General features: G+C 42.1%; 1 protein-coding gene across 3 annotated transcripts in view; it reads right to left on the bottom strand.

Annotated features, from left to right (window-relative positions):
• The window catches only part of ap1ar (adaptor related protein complex 1 associated regulatory protein), a 102,812-nt gene extending 91,608 nt beyond the window's left edge, over positions 1–11,204 (bottom strand). For 2 of the 3 annotated variants that reach the window (XM_069926190.1, XM_069926191.1), the window contains exon 1: positions 10,917–11,204. In XM_069926190.1, the coding sequence (XP_069782291.1) occupies positions 10,917–11,050 (134 nt within the window). In that variant the 5' untranslated portion in view covers positions 11,051–11,204. The remainder of the gene's footprint in view (positions 1–10,916) is intronic. The other variant, XM_069926192.1, reaches the window with a different exon arrangement.
• Between the last annotated feature and the right edge of the window lie 5,921 nt (positions 11,205–17,125).

Raw genomic sequence — 17,125 nt, 5'->3', positions numbered from 1 at the left:
CCAACTGTTCAATAACAACCTTACTGCTGGAGGTCTAAAATTAAAATAGAAAATGCTTCAAAAACCTAGCATCAGGCAGCATCCATCAGAGTCTGAACAAGTCAGCATGCTAAAACATCAATTACATTTCACCGTTTTCCCAAAGCCACAACCCGCCACAAGACACACCTTCCCCTCCCCCGTGCTCTCCACAGGGCCCGCTCCCTTCCGAGACTCCCTCCTTCACTCATTCCATCCCACTAATTACTCCTCAGTGACCAGATGAAAGGCTACATTTGCACCAACACCTCTGCCCTCATCACCATTCAGGGCCCCAAATAATCTTCCAAGTGCAGCCACATTTCATGTGTGAATCTGCAGGGGTCACCTACTACTCCAGTTGTGTCTCCCCTACATTAGAAACTGGACGCAAACTGGGAAATTATTTTGTTAAGTATCTTCCCTGTCTGCTGCAATTACAGAGACCTCCCAGTCGCGAACCATTTTAATTCCATACACCATTCCCACACTAACATGTCTATCCATGACCTCATGTACTGAAGAAGACGAAGGAGTTTACATGGGTTTATCAGTTAACCAACTTTATTTTCCTTGTGTTGCTTCCACCACCTCCAATGACTTCCAGCTGTCTTCAACCTACAATGCTTGCAACACCCCTCATATGCATCACTTTCGGTTTCTACCCAACCAAGCACATTACATGCTGGGAAATACACATACTGACACATTGTCAAACTGAGGCTACCCACAAATTGGAGGAACAAATATTCTATCTGGGTCTTTTCCAACTTGACAGATTGAACATCGACTTTTCCAGTTTCCATTAAGCCCCTCTGCGAGTTTCTCTTTCCCTATACTTGTCTCCTATCCTCCTGCCCTCTATCCCTTCTTTCGCCGTTCACCTAATTTTTTGTCTTCTCCCCTGCCACCTATATCCATCGATGACTTATTGCCTGTTAGCCTATGCTCCTCCCCCTGCCCCCCTTCCCTTCCCTTTTTATTCAGGACCCACCTGCTTTTTGCTCACATCTTGATGAAGGGCTGGCCTGAATCACTGGTTTCTCTAACTTCCTACAGATGCCGCATGATCTATTGAATTTCTTCAGCACTTTTGTGCCTTGCACTTCCTTATACATACGACACCAGTGGTTTTCAACCTTTTTCTTTCTACTCAATACCACCTTAAGTATTCCCTACGCCATGGGTGCTCTGTGATTAGCAAGGGATTGCTTAAGGTGGTATGTGAATGGAAAATTTTTTTGAAAACAATTGTTTTAATTATACCTAATTGACTCGCTATGTTCACATTTCATAACTCAAGGAAATGGGCCAATGGCAATTTTTCTCAAGCAAAATATTTCAGTAACAATTAGGTCTAGAGCAGTGATTCTCAATCTTTTTTCCCCCCCACTCACTTACCACTTTACTAATCACAGAGAACCCATGGCATAAGGAATACTTAAGGTGGTATGTGAGTGGAAAGAAAAAGTTGAAAACCACTGCTGTACACTTTTTATCCTTCCCTTAAACCCATGCCCACTGCTTAAAAACACAAGTTACGGGTGGATAAATTTACCACCATTTATCCAATCTATTCTCCTCAATTTTATATGCCTCTATCAGGCTTCTCTATTCTAATCATCCTACTTGAGGTGGCATGGTTAGTGTAGCAGTTAGTGTGACGCTGTTACAGTAACAGCAACCAGAGTTGAAATCCTGTGCTGTCTGTAAGGAGTTTGTACATTCTCCCCACATCTGCATGGGTTTCTTCCATCCTTCAAAACATATGGGTTTGTCAGTCACTTGGGTGTTATTGGGTGGCATGGGCTCATGGGCCGAAAGTGCCTGTTACTTTGCTGTATGGAAAAAAAATCTATGCAAAATAAACCCAGCCAATCCAGTCTCACCTCAAAACCAAGAAATTTCAGCCCAGACAACATCCTGGTGAATTGCCTCTGCACAATCTCCAGAGCAACCACACCCTTTCAATACTGTGGCAACCAAAGATTCACATATCATTGCAGATGTAGATTCACCAATGTTTTGTAAAGCTGTATCACAACTTCCTGCTCTAATATTCTATGGACATGCTAATGAAAGCCAGCATTCTGCATTCCTTCTATCCCATGATACCCACTTTTGCTGCAACCTTCAGGGATCTTTGTACTTGTAAGCCAAGCAATCACTGTTCCTCAAAGAACTCCAGGGCTCTACCATTCATTGAGTATGTCTTACCCCTCAGCTTTCATATCCCACAACACTGATTGTTATTTGTGTCATGTGCAAATTTACTAATCTTGTGCTTCAGTTAGATCATTTCATTCTTCTAAGTCCACTGAGTACAGGCTCAGCCTTTTCTCAGAAGACAATCCCAGAAATCAATCTTCAATTAAAATAAGGAAATCAAAACATTGTGTAGCAGTCCAGGTGGGAACCCACCAACGGTCTATAAATTTCTATTGAAATTTGACCAATTTTAAAACCACAATCTTTTTTTCAATGAAAATGTTTTCATTATCTGCTAAACCTGTACAATGATTTTGTGTTTGGATGAAGTTATCCAGCTCCTTTGGTGGAACATTATTTTGTACAATCTAATCAATATCCTCGATTTCTATTTTTCCTGTCAGAGTGGATTATCTCACATTTCCCCAAATTCTCAGCAATTTTTTGCCTACTTACTTAACCTGGTCTTCGAGGCAGCCCCTTAATTTAACATAGAATCACAGCTTGGTTGGGGAATTAGTCTGCCCAAGGCCGTGTGAAACTGCAGAGTTGTGAATGTAGTTCAAGAGATTCCTAGGACTAATGTCCACATTCCTCCCTACATTCACCTCCCATCCAACCCCAGTCATATTCCTTCCCTTCAGGCAGAAAATATACCAGTTTGAAAACACATCCCTCCAGTTTCAAGGAGAGTTGTTTTCCTGCTGTTATGAGACCCTTGTATGGTCCTCCCTGTAGTACAAGACAATTCCTTGAACTATTTAACTGTAGCTTTCTCTTTGACACCATATTGTGCACTGTATATGACACTTAACAAAAAAGTTATAATGCTATGATCTTCTGCCCTATGTGAAGGTTGGCTTGTCTGGAGAGCAAGTAAAAAGAGATTTTCCATTCTAACAATTCAAATCACTTAACCACTTGTGCCAATCCACAATTCTACAGCTGATGTCTCAACTCACAATGAGTATTATCCACCTAGTATTTTCATCTACTAAGTTATAGATTTCTAATTTTCTAACACGAATTCCAAATGTTTACAAAGTTGCCCTTGATCTAATTTCCCATAGGCAGTGAGATTGGTGAATGACTGCTAAAACAACTCTCCGGGACTCTACCATGTTCAATAATATTTATTTTAATACATGTAGTGTGCATCTGTATCATTTGTCTGTATGTGTTATGTGTGTTTGCACTGTTCTGCACTGTGGACTGGAGAAAGCTGTTTCATTAATTTGCACTGATGCAACTGGATGACAAATGAACCCAAGTTGCTCTCTGTAATATGCTATAGCTCTACAACCCTCCAAAATCCTCCACTCCTTACATGTATACATCAGACCACTAATAACCTTGTTTCCAGCTGCCTTGGCTTAGCACTTAAACCCCCTGCCTGAAATTCTTTTCTTTAGAATTCACCTTAAAATCATTGTCTCAGCTTTAGATTGTCTGTCCTAAAATATTCTTGGGACAGACACTTCAGTGAAGAACCTTTGGAAATGACAGTGTAAAGTGTCAATAAGTCACATTTTCCCCTCTTTGTCTTCCACAGGGATCGCTTCTTCTGTGACTCCCTCGTCCACTCCTCCCTTCCCATTTATCACCCACTTGGTACTTAATCCTGTAACAGCAGGAAATGCTACAGTTGTGCCCACATCTCCTCAGCACCATTTGGGGCCACAAACAGTCTTTATAAGTAAAGCAACACTTCACTTGTGAATCTGCAGGGGTCATCTACTGCATCTGGCACTCCTATTGTGGCCTCTTCTATATCAGAGAGGCTGGATGCAGAATGGGAGATTGCTTCATTGATCACCTTCTCTCTGTCCACTGCAACAGTGGGGATCTGCCACTGGCAGCCCATTTCAATTTCCTGCCCATTCCCATGCTGAGACATCTGTCCATGGTCTCATGCACAGCCAGACTAAGAGGAACAACACCTCATATTCCATCGGGGCTACCCTCCTACCAGACTGTACTAACATCAACTTTTCCCACTTCTGTTAGCCCCCCCCCCCCCATCTTCCCCTTTCCCTAGGTGTCTCTCCTTTTCCATTTCCCGGTCTTTTCCTCCAGTACCCTTTTTACATTGATACTTCAAGCCGGGAATAATCAACCTTTAATACACCTCGCCTACCTGTATAAACTGGACGGTGACAGATTGGGGGGTTCATTTCAGACACATCTTTTATCCGCCAAGCGAGGTAGTTTCAGTGGCAAAGCGGGGAGAGTGTAAAAGGACGAACTGTGTTGTCAGGTCAAAACAGGAAAGGAACGTGATATCATTATTACGTCTTATGTGTGCAATGTAAATGCAGGAATTTTAAATTTAACCGACAGCTCCTGCCCAGCGCGCATGTTTTACATCACACTAATTGGCGACGCTGCTGCGCTACACGCCCCACCTCCTTTGCTCTCAAAAGCTGGAATGCTGTGTAAAAGGACTCACTGACGTGACACGTCTTCTAACCAAGAAAGTATATGGCAATAATGCGGGTAGAGCTATACTAAAAATAGTATAGCTCTACATTCCCCTCCCTTAAAAAATTATCAACTTTTTTCCCTCCTACCCTCCTCTCTATGACCACCTCTGGCTTCAGCTGTTGGCCTGTGATCTTCCCTCTACCCCTTCTTCAGATCATGATGTAGGTCAGGGGTCTCCAAATTTTTTAGACTGTCGACCCCTTCAGGGACTACGTGATTCCTCATCAACCCCTAGGCATGGAATCCTGACAAGGGGTGGGGGCTGAGTTGGGTGGCCAGACATTCAGTTTATGTCGGACAGTCCAGCTTATGACCCCTCTGTTCTCCTTCCAGCACCAGCTCAAGCTGGATGTTAACTTGTTCTTCATTTGGGGGTACAGGCCCTACACCCCTAAATGGAGGGCAAATTAAGGGCAGATCCACTGAATGCAGTGTCCTGGGGTCCGCAGGCCATGTGGGGCCAGCGCAAGCACGATGAGGGGGGGGGGGGGAGCGTGATGGTGATGTACAAAGATTCATGACAGGTAAGCCTCTCTCACCCCATGCTGGATGGTGTGGAGGTGCTATTTTATAATCGGCTCCTACCCTCACCCCGTGTTGTCAACCCCCTTTCGACCCCTTGGAAGGTTTCATCGATCCCTGGGGGTCGATATTGACCACTATGGGGACCCCCAACATAGGTGCAGAAATAGGTTATTCATGCATCAAGTCTGCCCTGCCTTCCAATCATGAGCTGATCCATTTTCCCCACAGGCCATCTTCCTGCCCTCCTCCCCTTGGATGCCCTGCTAATCAAAAACTTGCCAATCCCTGCCTTAAATACACCCAATGACTTTCCTCTTCTTCTCCCCACACCCCCCCCCCCCACCTCTGCCCAACAACCACCTGTGGCAACAAATTACACAGATTCACCACCCTCTGGCTAAAGACATCTCTCCGCATCTCTGTTCCAAGTGGAAACCCTTCAATCCTGAAGTTGTGCCCTCTTGCCCTAGACTCTCCCACCATGGGAAACAACCTTCCAACATCAACTCCATCCATGCCTTTCAACATTTGAAATGTTTCAGTAAGATTCCCTCGCATCCTCCTAAATTCCAAGAGCCACCAAACACAATTCATATGATAACCCTTTCTTTCCCAGAATAATGCTTGAGAATCTCCTTTGAACCCTCTCTTATGTTCTTTCCTCCTCCACCCCCACCTGCCTTTTTTATTCAGGCACCTACCTACTTTGTGCTTATACACAGATGAAGGTCTCAGTTCTGAAATATTGCTTATACATTTTTGCCTCAGTTTTTTTACCCTGCAGGACCTGCTGAGTTTCTCCAGGACTTTTGTGCATTAACTACCATCACAGCGTTTGCAGACGTTCTCGTTTCACAGCCCAGGGTGCATGCTTTTCTTGTGGAATTTTGTAATAACATTAGGATATGGCTTGGCTTCGCGGACGAAGATTTATGGAGGGGGTAAAAGTCCACGTCAGCTGCAGGCTCGTTTGTGGCTGATAAGTCCGATGCGGGACAGGCAGACACGGTTGCAGCGGCTGCAGGAGAAAATTGGTGGGTTGGGGTTGGGTGTTGGGTTTTTCCTCCTTTGCCTTTTGTCAGTGAGGTGGGCTCTGCGGTCTTCTTCAAAGGAGGTTGCTGCCCGCCAAACTGTGAGGCGCCAAGATGCACGATTTGAGGCGATATCAGCCCACTGGCGGTGGTCAATGTGGCAGGCACCAAGAGATTTCTTTAGGCAGTCCTTGTACCTTTTCTTTGGTGCACCTCTGTCACGGTGGCCAGTGGAGAGCTCGCCATATAACACGATCTTGGGAAGGCGATGGTCCTCCATTCTGGAGATGTGACCCACCCAGCGCAGCTGGATCTTCAGCAGCGTGGACTCGATGCTGTCGACCTCTGCCATCTCGAGTACTTCGACGTTAGGGATGAAAGCGCTCCAATGGATGTTGAGGATGGAGCGGAGACAACGCTGGTGGAAGCGTTCTAGGAGCCGTAGGTGATGCCAGTAGAGGACTCATGATTCGGAGCCGAACAGGAGCGTGGGTATGACAACGGCTCTGTATACGCTTATCTTTGTGAGGTTTTTCAGTTGGTTGTTTTTCCAGACTCTTTTGTGTAGTCTTCCAAAGGCGCTATTTGCCTTGGCGAGTCTGTTGTCTATCTCATTGTCGATCCTTGCATCTGATGAAATGGTGCAGCCGTGATAGGTAAACTGGTTGACCGTTTTGAGTTTTGTGTGCCCGATGGAGATGTGGGGGGGGCTGGTAGTCATGGTGGGGAGCTGGCTGATGGAGGACCTCAGTTTTCTTCCAGGCCAAACACTTTGGCAGTTTCCGCAAAGCAGGACGTCAAGCGCTGAAGAGCTGGCTCAGAATGGGCAACTAAAGCGGCATCGTCTGCAAAGAGTAGTTCACGGACAAGTGTGAGCTTGCAGGCGCCTCAGATTGAAGAGACTGCCATCCGTGCTGTGCCGGATGTAAACAGCGTCTTCATTGTTGGGGTCTTTCATGGTTTGGTTCAGCATAATGTTGAAGAAGATTGAAAAGAGGGTTGGTGCGAGAACACAGCCTTGCTTCACGCCATTGTTAATGGAGAAGGGTTCAGAGAGCTCATTGCTGTATCTGACCCGACCTTGTTGGTTTTCGTGCAGTTGGATAATCATGTTGAGGAACAATTGATATATTTTAAAGTCTTGTTTCAAAATTCTAATATCCAAAGAATTTGCCTTTGTATACACCTATCCAAACAACTCTACTACCAGCCAACAGCCTCACAAAAAAAAAGCAAAGATTATTGGGAAGAATCTTCTTCAGCTTCAACAATGATTGCTAACTTTTGTTAGTGATTCGAGACAGGAAAAAAACCCGGAATGTGAAAAGACAAATTTCTGGAGAAACCCATCAGGTTGAGCAGCATCTATGGGTGGAATGATCAACATTTCTGGTCACGCTCTTGCATCAGGACCTAAAAATTTGACCATCCCTCCCACTCTCCCCACAGAATCTCAACACACTGGGATCTTCCCCAGAGCTTGTATTTTTTTGTTCCAAATTCCAGTACCTGCAATCTTTATTTTTGTCCCTTCTATTAGAATAATATAATGTTATGAACAGAATGTCCTACCATTTCATTGGCAAGGCCTGTCATTCCATTTAATAATCCAGCACAAGTGTACATTGCCTTCCAATTTCTCAGGACTTCATTCACATGTCCAATCATTCTAACAAACATTGGCCCTAGACATCCTGTTAAATCCAAAGCAGATGGTCACCTCTGATTTCTTGAAGATCAGGAATCATATTCTTAATATCAGTTCACTGGCTATAATTTCAACATTTTTCTCAGGGTCTTAGATTCAAATTTATTGTAGATGATTGTACATAATCTCTAGAGACCGAGTAGCCTCCCAACAGACAAGTTCACAGTGCATTCTTGGTAATAAGAAGACAACTTTTTATTTCGTGAGAGACATGAAAAAGTCACAGATCAAGTAGTGAAAAGGGTATTTATCCAGTATCATTAAATCTGCACAAGATTAACTTTGGCAAGGAAAGAGAGATCAGGAAAAAAAATCAGATTATTGGCTCCTGCAGCGTCATTGAACTGTTGGAGCATAAAATTATCCAAACTACGTGATTATTTAATAGGATTGATTTTTTTTTGTGAATTCACGAGGAAAATTGTTACGGGAGCACGTCTAATATGCCATTGATCGGAATGACTCAAAAAAAAAATTGTGCGTCAATTTTGGGTGTAAAGCTTCAATACATGTCTTCTTCATTCTGTTATTACAAAGGCCTTAAAAGCTGATTAATCGATTACCTTTGTCTGTAGCACTGCAATGTCAGGGTCTCTTATGTAACCCAATTTTGTTTCATCAGGCATTACTGGTCGAATTTCTCATTGTTGCCAGCATTTGGACATCCAGCCAAGAGCTCAGTCAGCTTGTAATAGCACAAGACACACCACCAACAGCAGTCCTGGAGAAAACAGTTTGACTTGCTTTCTGCTACCCCAGGGAATTCTGGGGCTGCATGTTCCTACATGTTATAGACCTCTAAAGGTCGATGGACCACACCACCTGCAAAAAGAATGTCTTCTTTACACGAAGACCAAAGAAATCAGAATCGCTGGCATTTTATTTCAAAAATAAAGGTCAATTCTCACTGCTTTCCTCTCCCTACCTCATAGCTCTTTGCCAAACAGACACAGGCATTTACAGCATGGTCACTCTCCCCACAGAGACCATACTGACCATTAAACATCTATTATAAATGGTGGCCAAAACATTCGACAATACTCACCCACAAATGTATTTCCAAGTGTTTTTCTGCAACACATACCAGCTCTTAATTTCCAATAAAAGTGAACAAATCACTACTGTACCAAATATTTTTTTCCTCAAAGTTGGGACTTTTTGATTTAAAGACAGGATCATTGGTTCCTCCACGAGAAATCCTCTAGGATTACAGCTAGCAATTTGTCAGGACATCTTTAGGACATGAATGGTCTCCAAATGGTTGCACTTTGAAGCAGCTGGTAATGCAAAGAAATGTCCTTGAATAGCCTGCTGTTCCTGTATGCTGATGGAGTATAGCATTCCAATGACCTCTTCCTCCTAACCAAGCAAACAAGGCTGACAATACATCAGCAGATGTAGGCATGAAACAAGAAAGTTGAGAGTCTCAGTGACCTTGATTTCCACTGAGAAAGCAATACCTAAATGGGCCTGAGCTTCCATTTGTGGTTTTATGTTACATATGTCAGTGGGTAACCTTGTGGAAGCATAGACTACATGGATGTTGGTAAACCAACAAATACATTTAAGATAATAATTCCCCCACAAGGTTCAGTTGGACTCTCAGCCCTTATAATCCTCTGCTGTGGTGGCCCCAGTGTGCTCTCTAGAAAAATCTTGTCCCTCAACCCTCTTCTTTATGGATGACAAGTCTAGACAAGTGAATATTGGCAGTCAATTTTATTTACAGCCAACTGAAGATGTGTAGAGGGGTCAACGCGAACTGTAGGGATACAGAGTGTGTCTGACCATGACATACAGCTATTGGAGTGAAACAAGGTCTGCACATGCTGTGATTGCAGTTAATACTCGAAAGTGCTGGAGAAACTCAGCAGGTTCCAGTGTCTGCTGGGGGAAAAGATATATAACCAACGTTTTGGGCCTGAGCCCTTCGTCAATTGGGCCTTTTATTGTGAGCCTTCAGCACGAGTCAAAGGTGCAAATGGCCAGCACCTGTTGTTTGATGAACATAGAATCTCACTGATGAGTAACAATGGAATGCCCCAAAACCACTGAGTTGAGCAAGTTTGTGATCAGAAGATAGCACATGGGTACAAAAAATTATGGTACGGAAATGAGAAGTCTTGACCAACCTTTAACACACCCAGAAAAGTGTGCCAAATTACTTAACGCCATGTTGAGATGGCTTTCATTTATCTCAATGCAAACACTGAAGGTCCCAATAAACAGGATAATTTACACATCTTTACAAATCAAGCTTGGAGAGTAAACAGAGTCAAGTTAACAACCAGACCATTTCCATTACCCATGAGCAACGAGTCTTGATACAAATTCAAACTTGCTTTGACAACTAGTCCATCTCCTTAAGGGAAAAAAAGTGAACTATGTTCATGCTTGCCAATAACACAACAAAATATCTTACTCTTACACTGTCCCAACAACTGCAAAGGGTGATGTCCTTTGGAAAAGAGCATGCAACCATTGGCACCACACCCTCAAAGGGTTAGCACTTTAAAATGCCACATTTTAAATCAAGCTTCTCAAACTCGTGGAGGAAGACGTGCATTTTCTTTGTGGGCCTGAATGGTATTCATTCTAAACTCAAGATATTCTCTTCGACAGTCACTTCTGAACATTTCGATCTTGTGGTGGTGTGACAAGTGACATCACGATGCATCGAACCCGAGCTCTCCTCAAATGAGGCGAGTGGGTCAGGTCGGGAATCCTGAACAACAAAGATTCAGCAGTACAATGTCCTGCAGCACATTTGAGACAGCAGCCAAAAAAAAAGTAGTGGAAGTCGCGGCATGCTTGCAAATTAAGCTAAATAAATGATGGGCTATTAAACAACCGCTAGCCTCGCCTGTTAGTTAAAATGCGTCGTTTGAATAAAACCCAAAAGCTGAATTTGCAACGCCCTGAACAATGATTGCTGGACTCACCCTCCACCCCGCTGGATCCTGTTGGCCTCTGTCCTGAACAACCGCATGCACAGAGCCCAGCAGTTCCCCATGGCACATACTCTTCGGTCACCAACGAGACACTGGGCTAAAGAGAGGAGCAAGCCCGCGTCCATAGGACAAGCCCATCCACCGGAGGGTTACAGCGGCGGGACATTAACTCAAGTCAGCACGCCGCGAACCGGGCCAGCAACACAATCCCCGGGAGCTCCAGCACGCATCTGTTCCGTCACCGGTTCGCGCAGCTTCTTCCGGCAGGCCGGAATCTCGTCGAGACCCCGCCCCCTCGTTCTCTTCCTCCTGGCCGCAAGGGAGCGCTGGAGCGGGCGGCTCCTCCCCACTTCGAAGTCTCCGGGGGTGCTGCGGCTGTCGCCCGCTCGGAGCAGCGCTCCCTCCGGCGGTGACGATCGGTAATAACATCTACTCTGAGTGACGTTTGTCAAGAAGAAACTTGGGTTCTTTTAAATCAACTATTAATTAAAGAACTCACTCAGAACCATGTGGAGGCATCCATCGTGAATCCAACCAAAGCTGCAACAAACTAGTCTCCGTCTCCCTCTAGTGGTCAGGATGATTACTAACACGCTATCACTACAATCGCTTAGCTTGAGAAGTTTAACATGACTCACTAATTCAGTTCAATTTAAAGTTTAACACAAATGTAAACACAACATCAGCAGCACAAACTTTTTAAGTGTGCAGTTCATTTTCTTTTAAAGATTCAGCCTGTCATCATGGCTATCCCTAAAGGTTGAGGATGATGGACTTCTTTCCATCTTCCACAGAGCGAAGACACCTGTGCGTGTAGTTGTTTAACAAGCACTCCAAGAAGGACATGATACTTCACAAATCAATCAACTAATTCCAATGGCATGGAGACCACAAGTCCATGACAATTGGAGATAATGGATTTGTTTCAGCATTCATCTGCCTTCACAGCCGTTGAGTTCGAAGTAACTTCATCCGTCTGTTCCACCATTGAATTCTTGGTTGAATTGTTCATTGTCAGGGATGTCACCTTCCACCTTACCACTTTGGGTAGCCCTACCAGGAGCACAGATCCAGATGGCATATCTCTTGGGATCTCAGGACTACACAAGCTTCTCCACTATGACAAGGTGACAATCCACATCTGTCAGGAACTTTGATAACTTGTGCAGATCTTTTTAACAGAGGTGCTTGTTTCAGCTTTGCTGGTATTTCCTTGGTTGCTGTGCAGGCTGGATCTTCTGCATTTGTCTGTTTTTGCAGTGTCTCTTGAATTTTCAGCAGGCTATTTTGATTCGTTCTCAGTATTTGACCATCCTCTGTTCTGACAATGTAGGATCTTGGATTTACTTCCTCCAGAACAGTAACCTTTTTATTCCAAATGTTGGAATCTCTGAGTCTCACTATGTCATGTTGTGCCAATGGCCCTAAGCTTCTTGCTGACTGTCAGTTTGCTTTTTGTCTCTACTGCAAACACTTTTGTTTCTGTTTGACATCTTCTTCAGCTCTGTTCTTGTTTGGACCTGCAGGGTAGGGAAGTGTTGTAGATAATCTACATCCCATCAGAAGCTCAGCAGGTGACATGCCATGTTCAAGTGGTGAATCTTTGTAACTCAATAGGGCTGGATAAGGATCTGATCACTGTCTAGTGTTTTCTTGAGCAACTACATGAACTCCTTTCTCTGCTTTACTGTTTGACTGTGGATGCAGAGGATTTGAAATCACATGTCCAAAATCATACTCTTCTGCAAAGTAGTGGAGTTCTCTACAACTGTAGCATGGTCTATTGTCGCTTTAGACAATTTGAGGAATTCCATGTCTTACAAAGATCAATTTCATATATTTGATCACACAAGCAGCAGACATTAGGAAGCAGCACAGTCTCCAGATAGTTTGATAGATAGTAAATAACCAGCAAGTACTTCTACCATTCATGTGGAACATATCAGTCCTAACTTTCTGCAATGGCTCTTCATAGCTATATTCCATTTGAGAAGATTATTTATAATTTACAAAATAAATATCAGATATTTTGGAAAATATGGTGCCCCTATTTGCAAAATATGGGTATGAATGTTTAACAGACTTCATGAAGACCCCATCTCTTGGTAACCTCAGGAATATTATACAATAAAAAAACTTTATGATATATAGCTGATCTTCTTGACACTCTCCAGTTTTTCTCTCTTCTATTTTCTTTTTCCTCATTTTCCTTTTTTGGTGGTTTGGGGAGGGAGGAGGGAATTTTGTACACCACAAGTATAATTTTTGAAACTTCTTTATTGAAGAAATATATTTACTGCTGCGATTGAAAAATTGCTAAATAAAATATAAAAAAAAACCTTTTTGCCATGGTTCAGCTGGTACATCAGTTATTATCATGGGATATGTATTCTGGAATGTATAGTATCATTAGATGCAGAAAAAGCTTTCGATAGAGTGGAATGGAAATATCTGTTTGAAATTTTGGGAAGATTTAATTTTGGTCCTGGTTTTATTTCATGGATTAATTTGATCAATCAGGCTGCAGTAATTATTAATAATCAAAAATCATCTTTTTTAAAATCTATTTCATGGAACTAGACAGGATTTCCCATTAATTCCTTTATTCTTTTATATAGCCTTGGAACCTTTAGTGATAGCACTTCATGACTCCAGTGATGCTCAGAGTATTAACAGGAGAGATGTAATTCATACGGTATCTTTATATGCAGATGATCTTTTAGTGTATATTTCAGATCTGGAGAAATCTATTCCTTCAATGTTTTCCCAATTCAGTATTTTTTTCAGGATATAAATCGAATCTCCACAAAAGTGAACTATTTCCAATGATATGCATGTGCCTATCTATGAACATATAACTTTTAAAGTGGTTAAGATTACTAAAAAAAATTAAGATTTTAATAAATTTAATTTTCTCCCTTTGATTGACTATGTGAAACAAACACTTTCTAGATGGCCTCCATTGGCCATAACCTTAATAGATCCTATAAATGCTACAAAGATGATAATTTTATCCACATGGTATATATTTCAAGCAGCTCCAGTTTTTATTCCTAAATAATTTTTCTGACAATATATGCCTCTAAGCTTTCTTCTTATATATGGAATAATAAAAATGCTAGGTTGAGTAAATTTAATTTGCAGGAATTAAAGAAAGATCATATGGCTTTACCTAATCTAAGATTTTATTATTGGGCAGTTAATATTTGATACATTATTTTCTGGCTATATTATTCTGACAAACCTGAACGCCCTCATTGGACAGATTTGGAATTGAAATCTGTGCAGAGGTATTCATTAGCTGTTCTTCCTTTTACAATTTCTAAGATTAACTGACATAACTTTAATCCAATACTTAAACATACATTATGGATCAATATGGATCATAACACCTTATGACCTATATTTCATCAGTGTCATGTCATATGAATAATATAGACCATAATGTCTGATGATCACTATAGATCATAATGTCTTATGACCTATATTTCATAAGTGTTGTATCTCATGATCAATATAGATCACAATGTCTAATGACCTATATTTCTTCAGTTTTGTGTCTTATGATCAATGTAGATCATAATGTCTTATTTTCCATATGGTTTCAATTTTGCTAATTTTTTAATTAAAATTTTTTTAGTTTATCAAGTAGTATTTATCTCAACCTTTTTTTTCTCATCATCTATAATGGATCAAGCCTTTTCTTTTTGGGAAAAAAACCGAAAGAATTGTCCATTTTTTGGATCTGTTTAATTACTTTTTATATAATATCTAACAAATATAATACACCTAAGCCACTTTTTTTTAGATATTTCCAAGTGTTGCATGTGCATCAGTGAAAATATCTATTTACTGTTGGTCAAAAGCAATGTGGAATCATCCGAAAGGTGAAAGCAGCTAAATACATATCCCATTTTGAACATCCTTCATTTGTTGGCAATTCAACCTTAAACTATAGATAGATGTAGCACTTCCAGATTCAGGGCCCTTTCTTCTGTTATTGCACACGTGAATTTACTTCCAAACAGGATAACTGAATTTTTTTCTTTAACTTTATATCATGCATTTTTGTCTAATGTGACACCATGCTTTGCGCTTGTGTTAAATTGTAGCACTGCTTTTTTTTAACTGCTTTCTGTGCTATGCAGAGATTCAGATGCCTTACTTGCATGCAAAACAATGTTTTTCACTGTCTCTTAGTACATATGGCGATAAACAATTTAATTCAATTCAATTCAAAAGTTTTGTGGGTACACTGGACCGCTGGTCCATTTTTGCAGAGTGTGTGTTGTAGACCTGATGCTGTTTAGTTGTTATTTATTTTATTTTCCTTCTTACTTCTTCATCTCCTCAATTTGATGGTACAGTCGGGTTGACACTACTTGTGTTTGATAGAGTAACATCTTGGCCTACTGGCATCAAAGTTCAAATTGATTGGAAACTATGCTTGGCTGCACAGACTGAGCACATGCACAAAAATCAAAGCATGACTGCCATAGACATCATCCAGGAAAAGATGTTAAACTGAGCATCACCATTCCATTTGCAAGTGAATAAAAATATTGTTCAATTTCAAGTTTATTATCATTCGATTGTACAAGTACGACCTTCCATTCACAAAGACATGATGACTATCCTTAAGTAGACCGTACTTCTCCAAAGGTTAATAGATCCTATCTTTAAGAATCCTCTCGACTAATCTCGACTAAGATTTACTGGTCTTTAATTCCCAGGATTCTCTCTATTACCTTTTTTCAACAAGGGGACTACATTTGCCATTCTCCATTCCTCTGGCACCTCCCCTATGACCAAAGAGGACTCAAAGATCATACTGCCCCTGCTATCTCTTCCCTTATTTCTCACAGCAATCTGGGGTATATTGCATCTGGCCTCGGGGACGATGTTTTTAAGAAGATTGAACACTTCCTCTTCCTTAATTTCCACATTGTCCAGCAAACAAGCCTGTTCTATTCCAACCTCACCCTGATCAAGGTCCTTTACTCTTCTGAATACTGAAGCAAAGTATTAATTTAGGACCTTCCCAACCTCCTCCACCTCCAGGCACATGTTGCCTTCTTTATCCTTTAATGGCCACACCTTCAAACTCATCATCCTTCTGTTTTTCACATAAGCATAAAATGCCTTGGGGTTCTCCTTAATCCTACAGGCCAAGGTCCTGAAGAGGGAATTTAGGGAGTTAGGAAAGAGGTTTAAAAGCAAGACAGCAAGGGTGGTAATCTCAGGATTGCTGCCTGTGCCATGCACCAGAGAGGGTAGGAATAGGAAGTTGTGGCAGATGAATGCGTAGCAGAGGCACGTGGCATCCTCTCTTTTTACCATCCTTGACCAGTAATGCTATTGTCACCCACCATGTCCCATCCTATTCCTTTTAAATCACCTAAACCCCAGTATCTGCATCAGCCAATCTTGCCCTTCTTCCAGCCACATTTCTGTTACGGCTACAACATCGTAGTTCCACGCTCTGTATATCCACTTTATTCCTAACATTCCTAATGTTGGTTGAAATAGACACATTTCAAACCCTCTAACTGGCTACATTTATGTTTCGTCCCTGCCTGCCCTTCCTCACAAACTTAGAACACATAGCATCCTGATTTTGACCTTCTTCTCTATTCTCTGCACTCACATTCAGGTTCCCACCCTTCTGCCAAACTTGTTTAAACCCTCCCCAACAGCTCTAGCAAAACTGGCCACCAGGTTATTAGTCCCTTTCCAGTTCAGGTGCAGCCTATCCTTTTTGTACAGGTCAATATTTCCCAGAAGAGATTCCAATGATCCTCAAATCTGAAGCTCTGCCACGTGCCTCTGCTACGCATTCATCTGCCACAACTTCCTATTCCTACCCTCTCTGGTGCATGGCACAGGCAGCAATCCTGAGATTACCACCCTTGATGTCCTGCTTTTAATCCTCTTTCCTAACTCCCTAAATTCCCTCTTCAGGACCTCATCACTACTCCTATATATGTCATTGGTCTCAGCATGGTCCACAACATCTGGTTACTCACCCTCTCCCCTAGAATGCTGTAAACTTGATCAGAGACATCCCTTACCCTGCTATCTGGAGCCTCGATCTCATTCACAGAACTTCCTATCCACTAACCTAACCAATGAGTCCCCAATCGCTATACCTCTCCTGTTCTCCTCTTTTCCTTCTGAGCTGAGGGGCCAGCTGCTGTTCT

This window comes from Narcine bancroftii, chromosome 3, assembly GCF_036971445.1.
Source record: "Narcine bancroftii isolate sNarBan1 chromosome 3, sNarBan1.hap1, whole genome shotgun sequence".
NCBI lineage: Eukaryota > Metazoa > Chordata > Chondrichthyes > Torpediniformes > Narcinidae > Narcine > Narcine bancroftii.
This window is presented reverse-complemented; position numbering and strand designations above follow the sequence as displayed.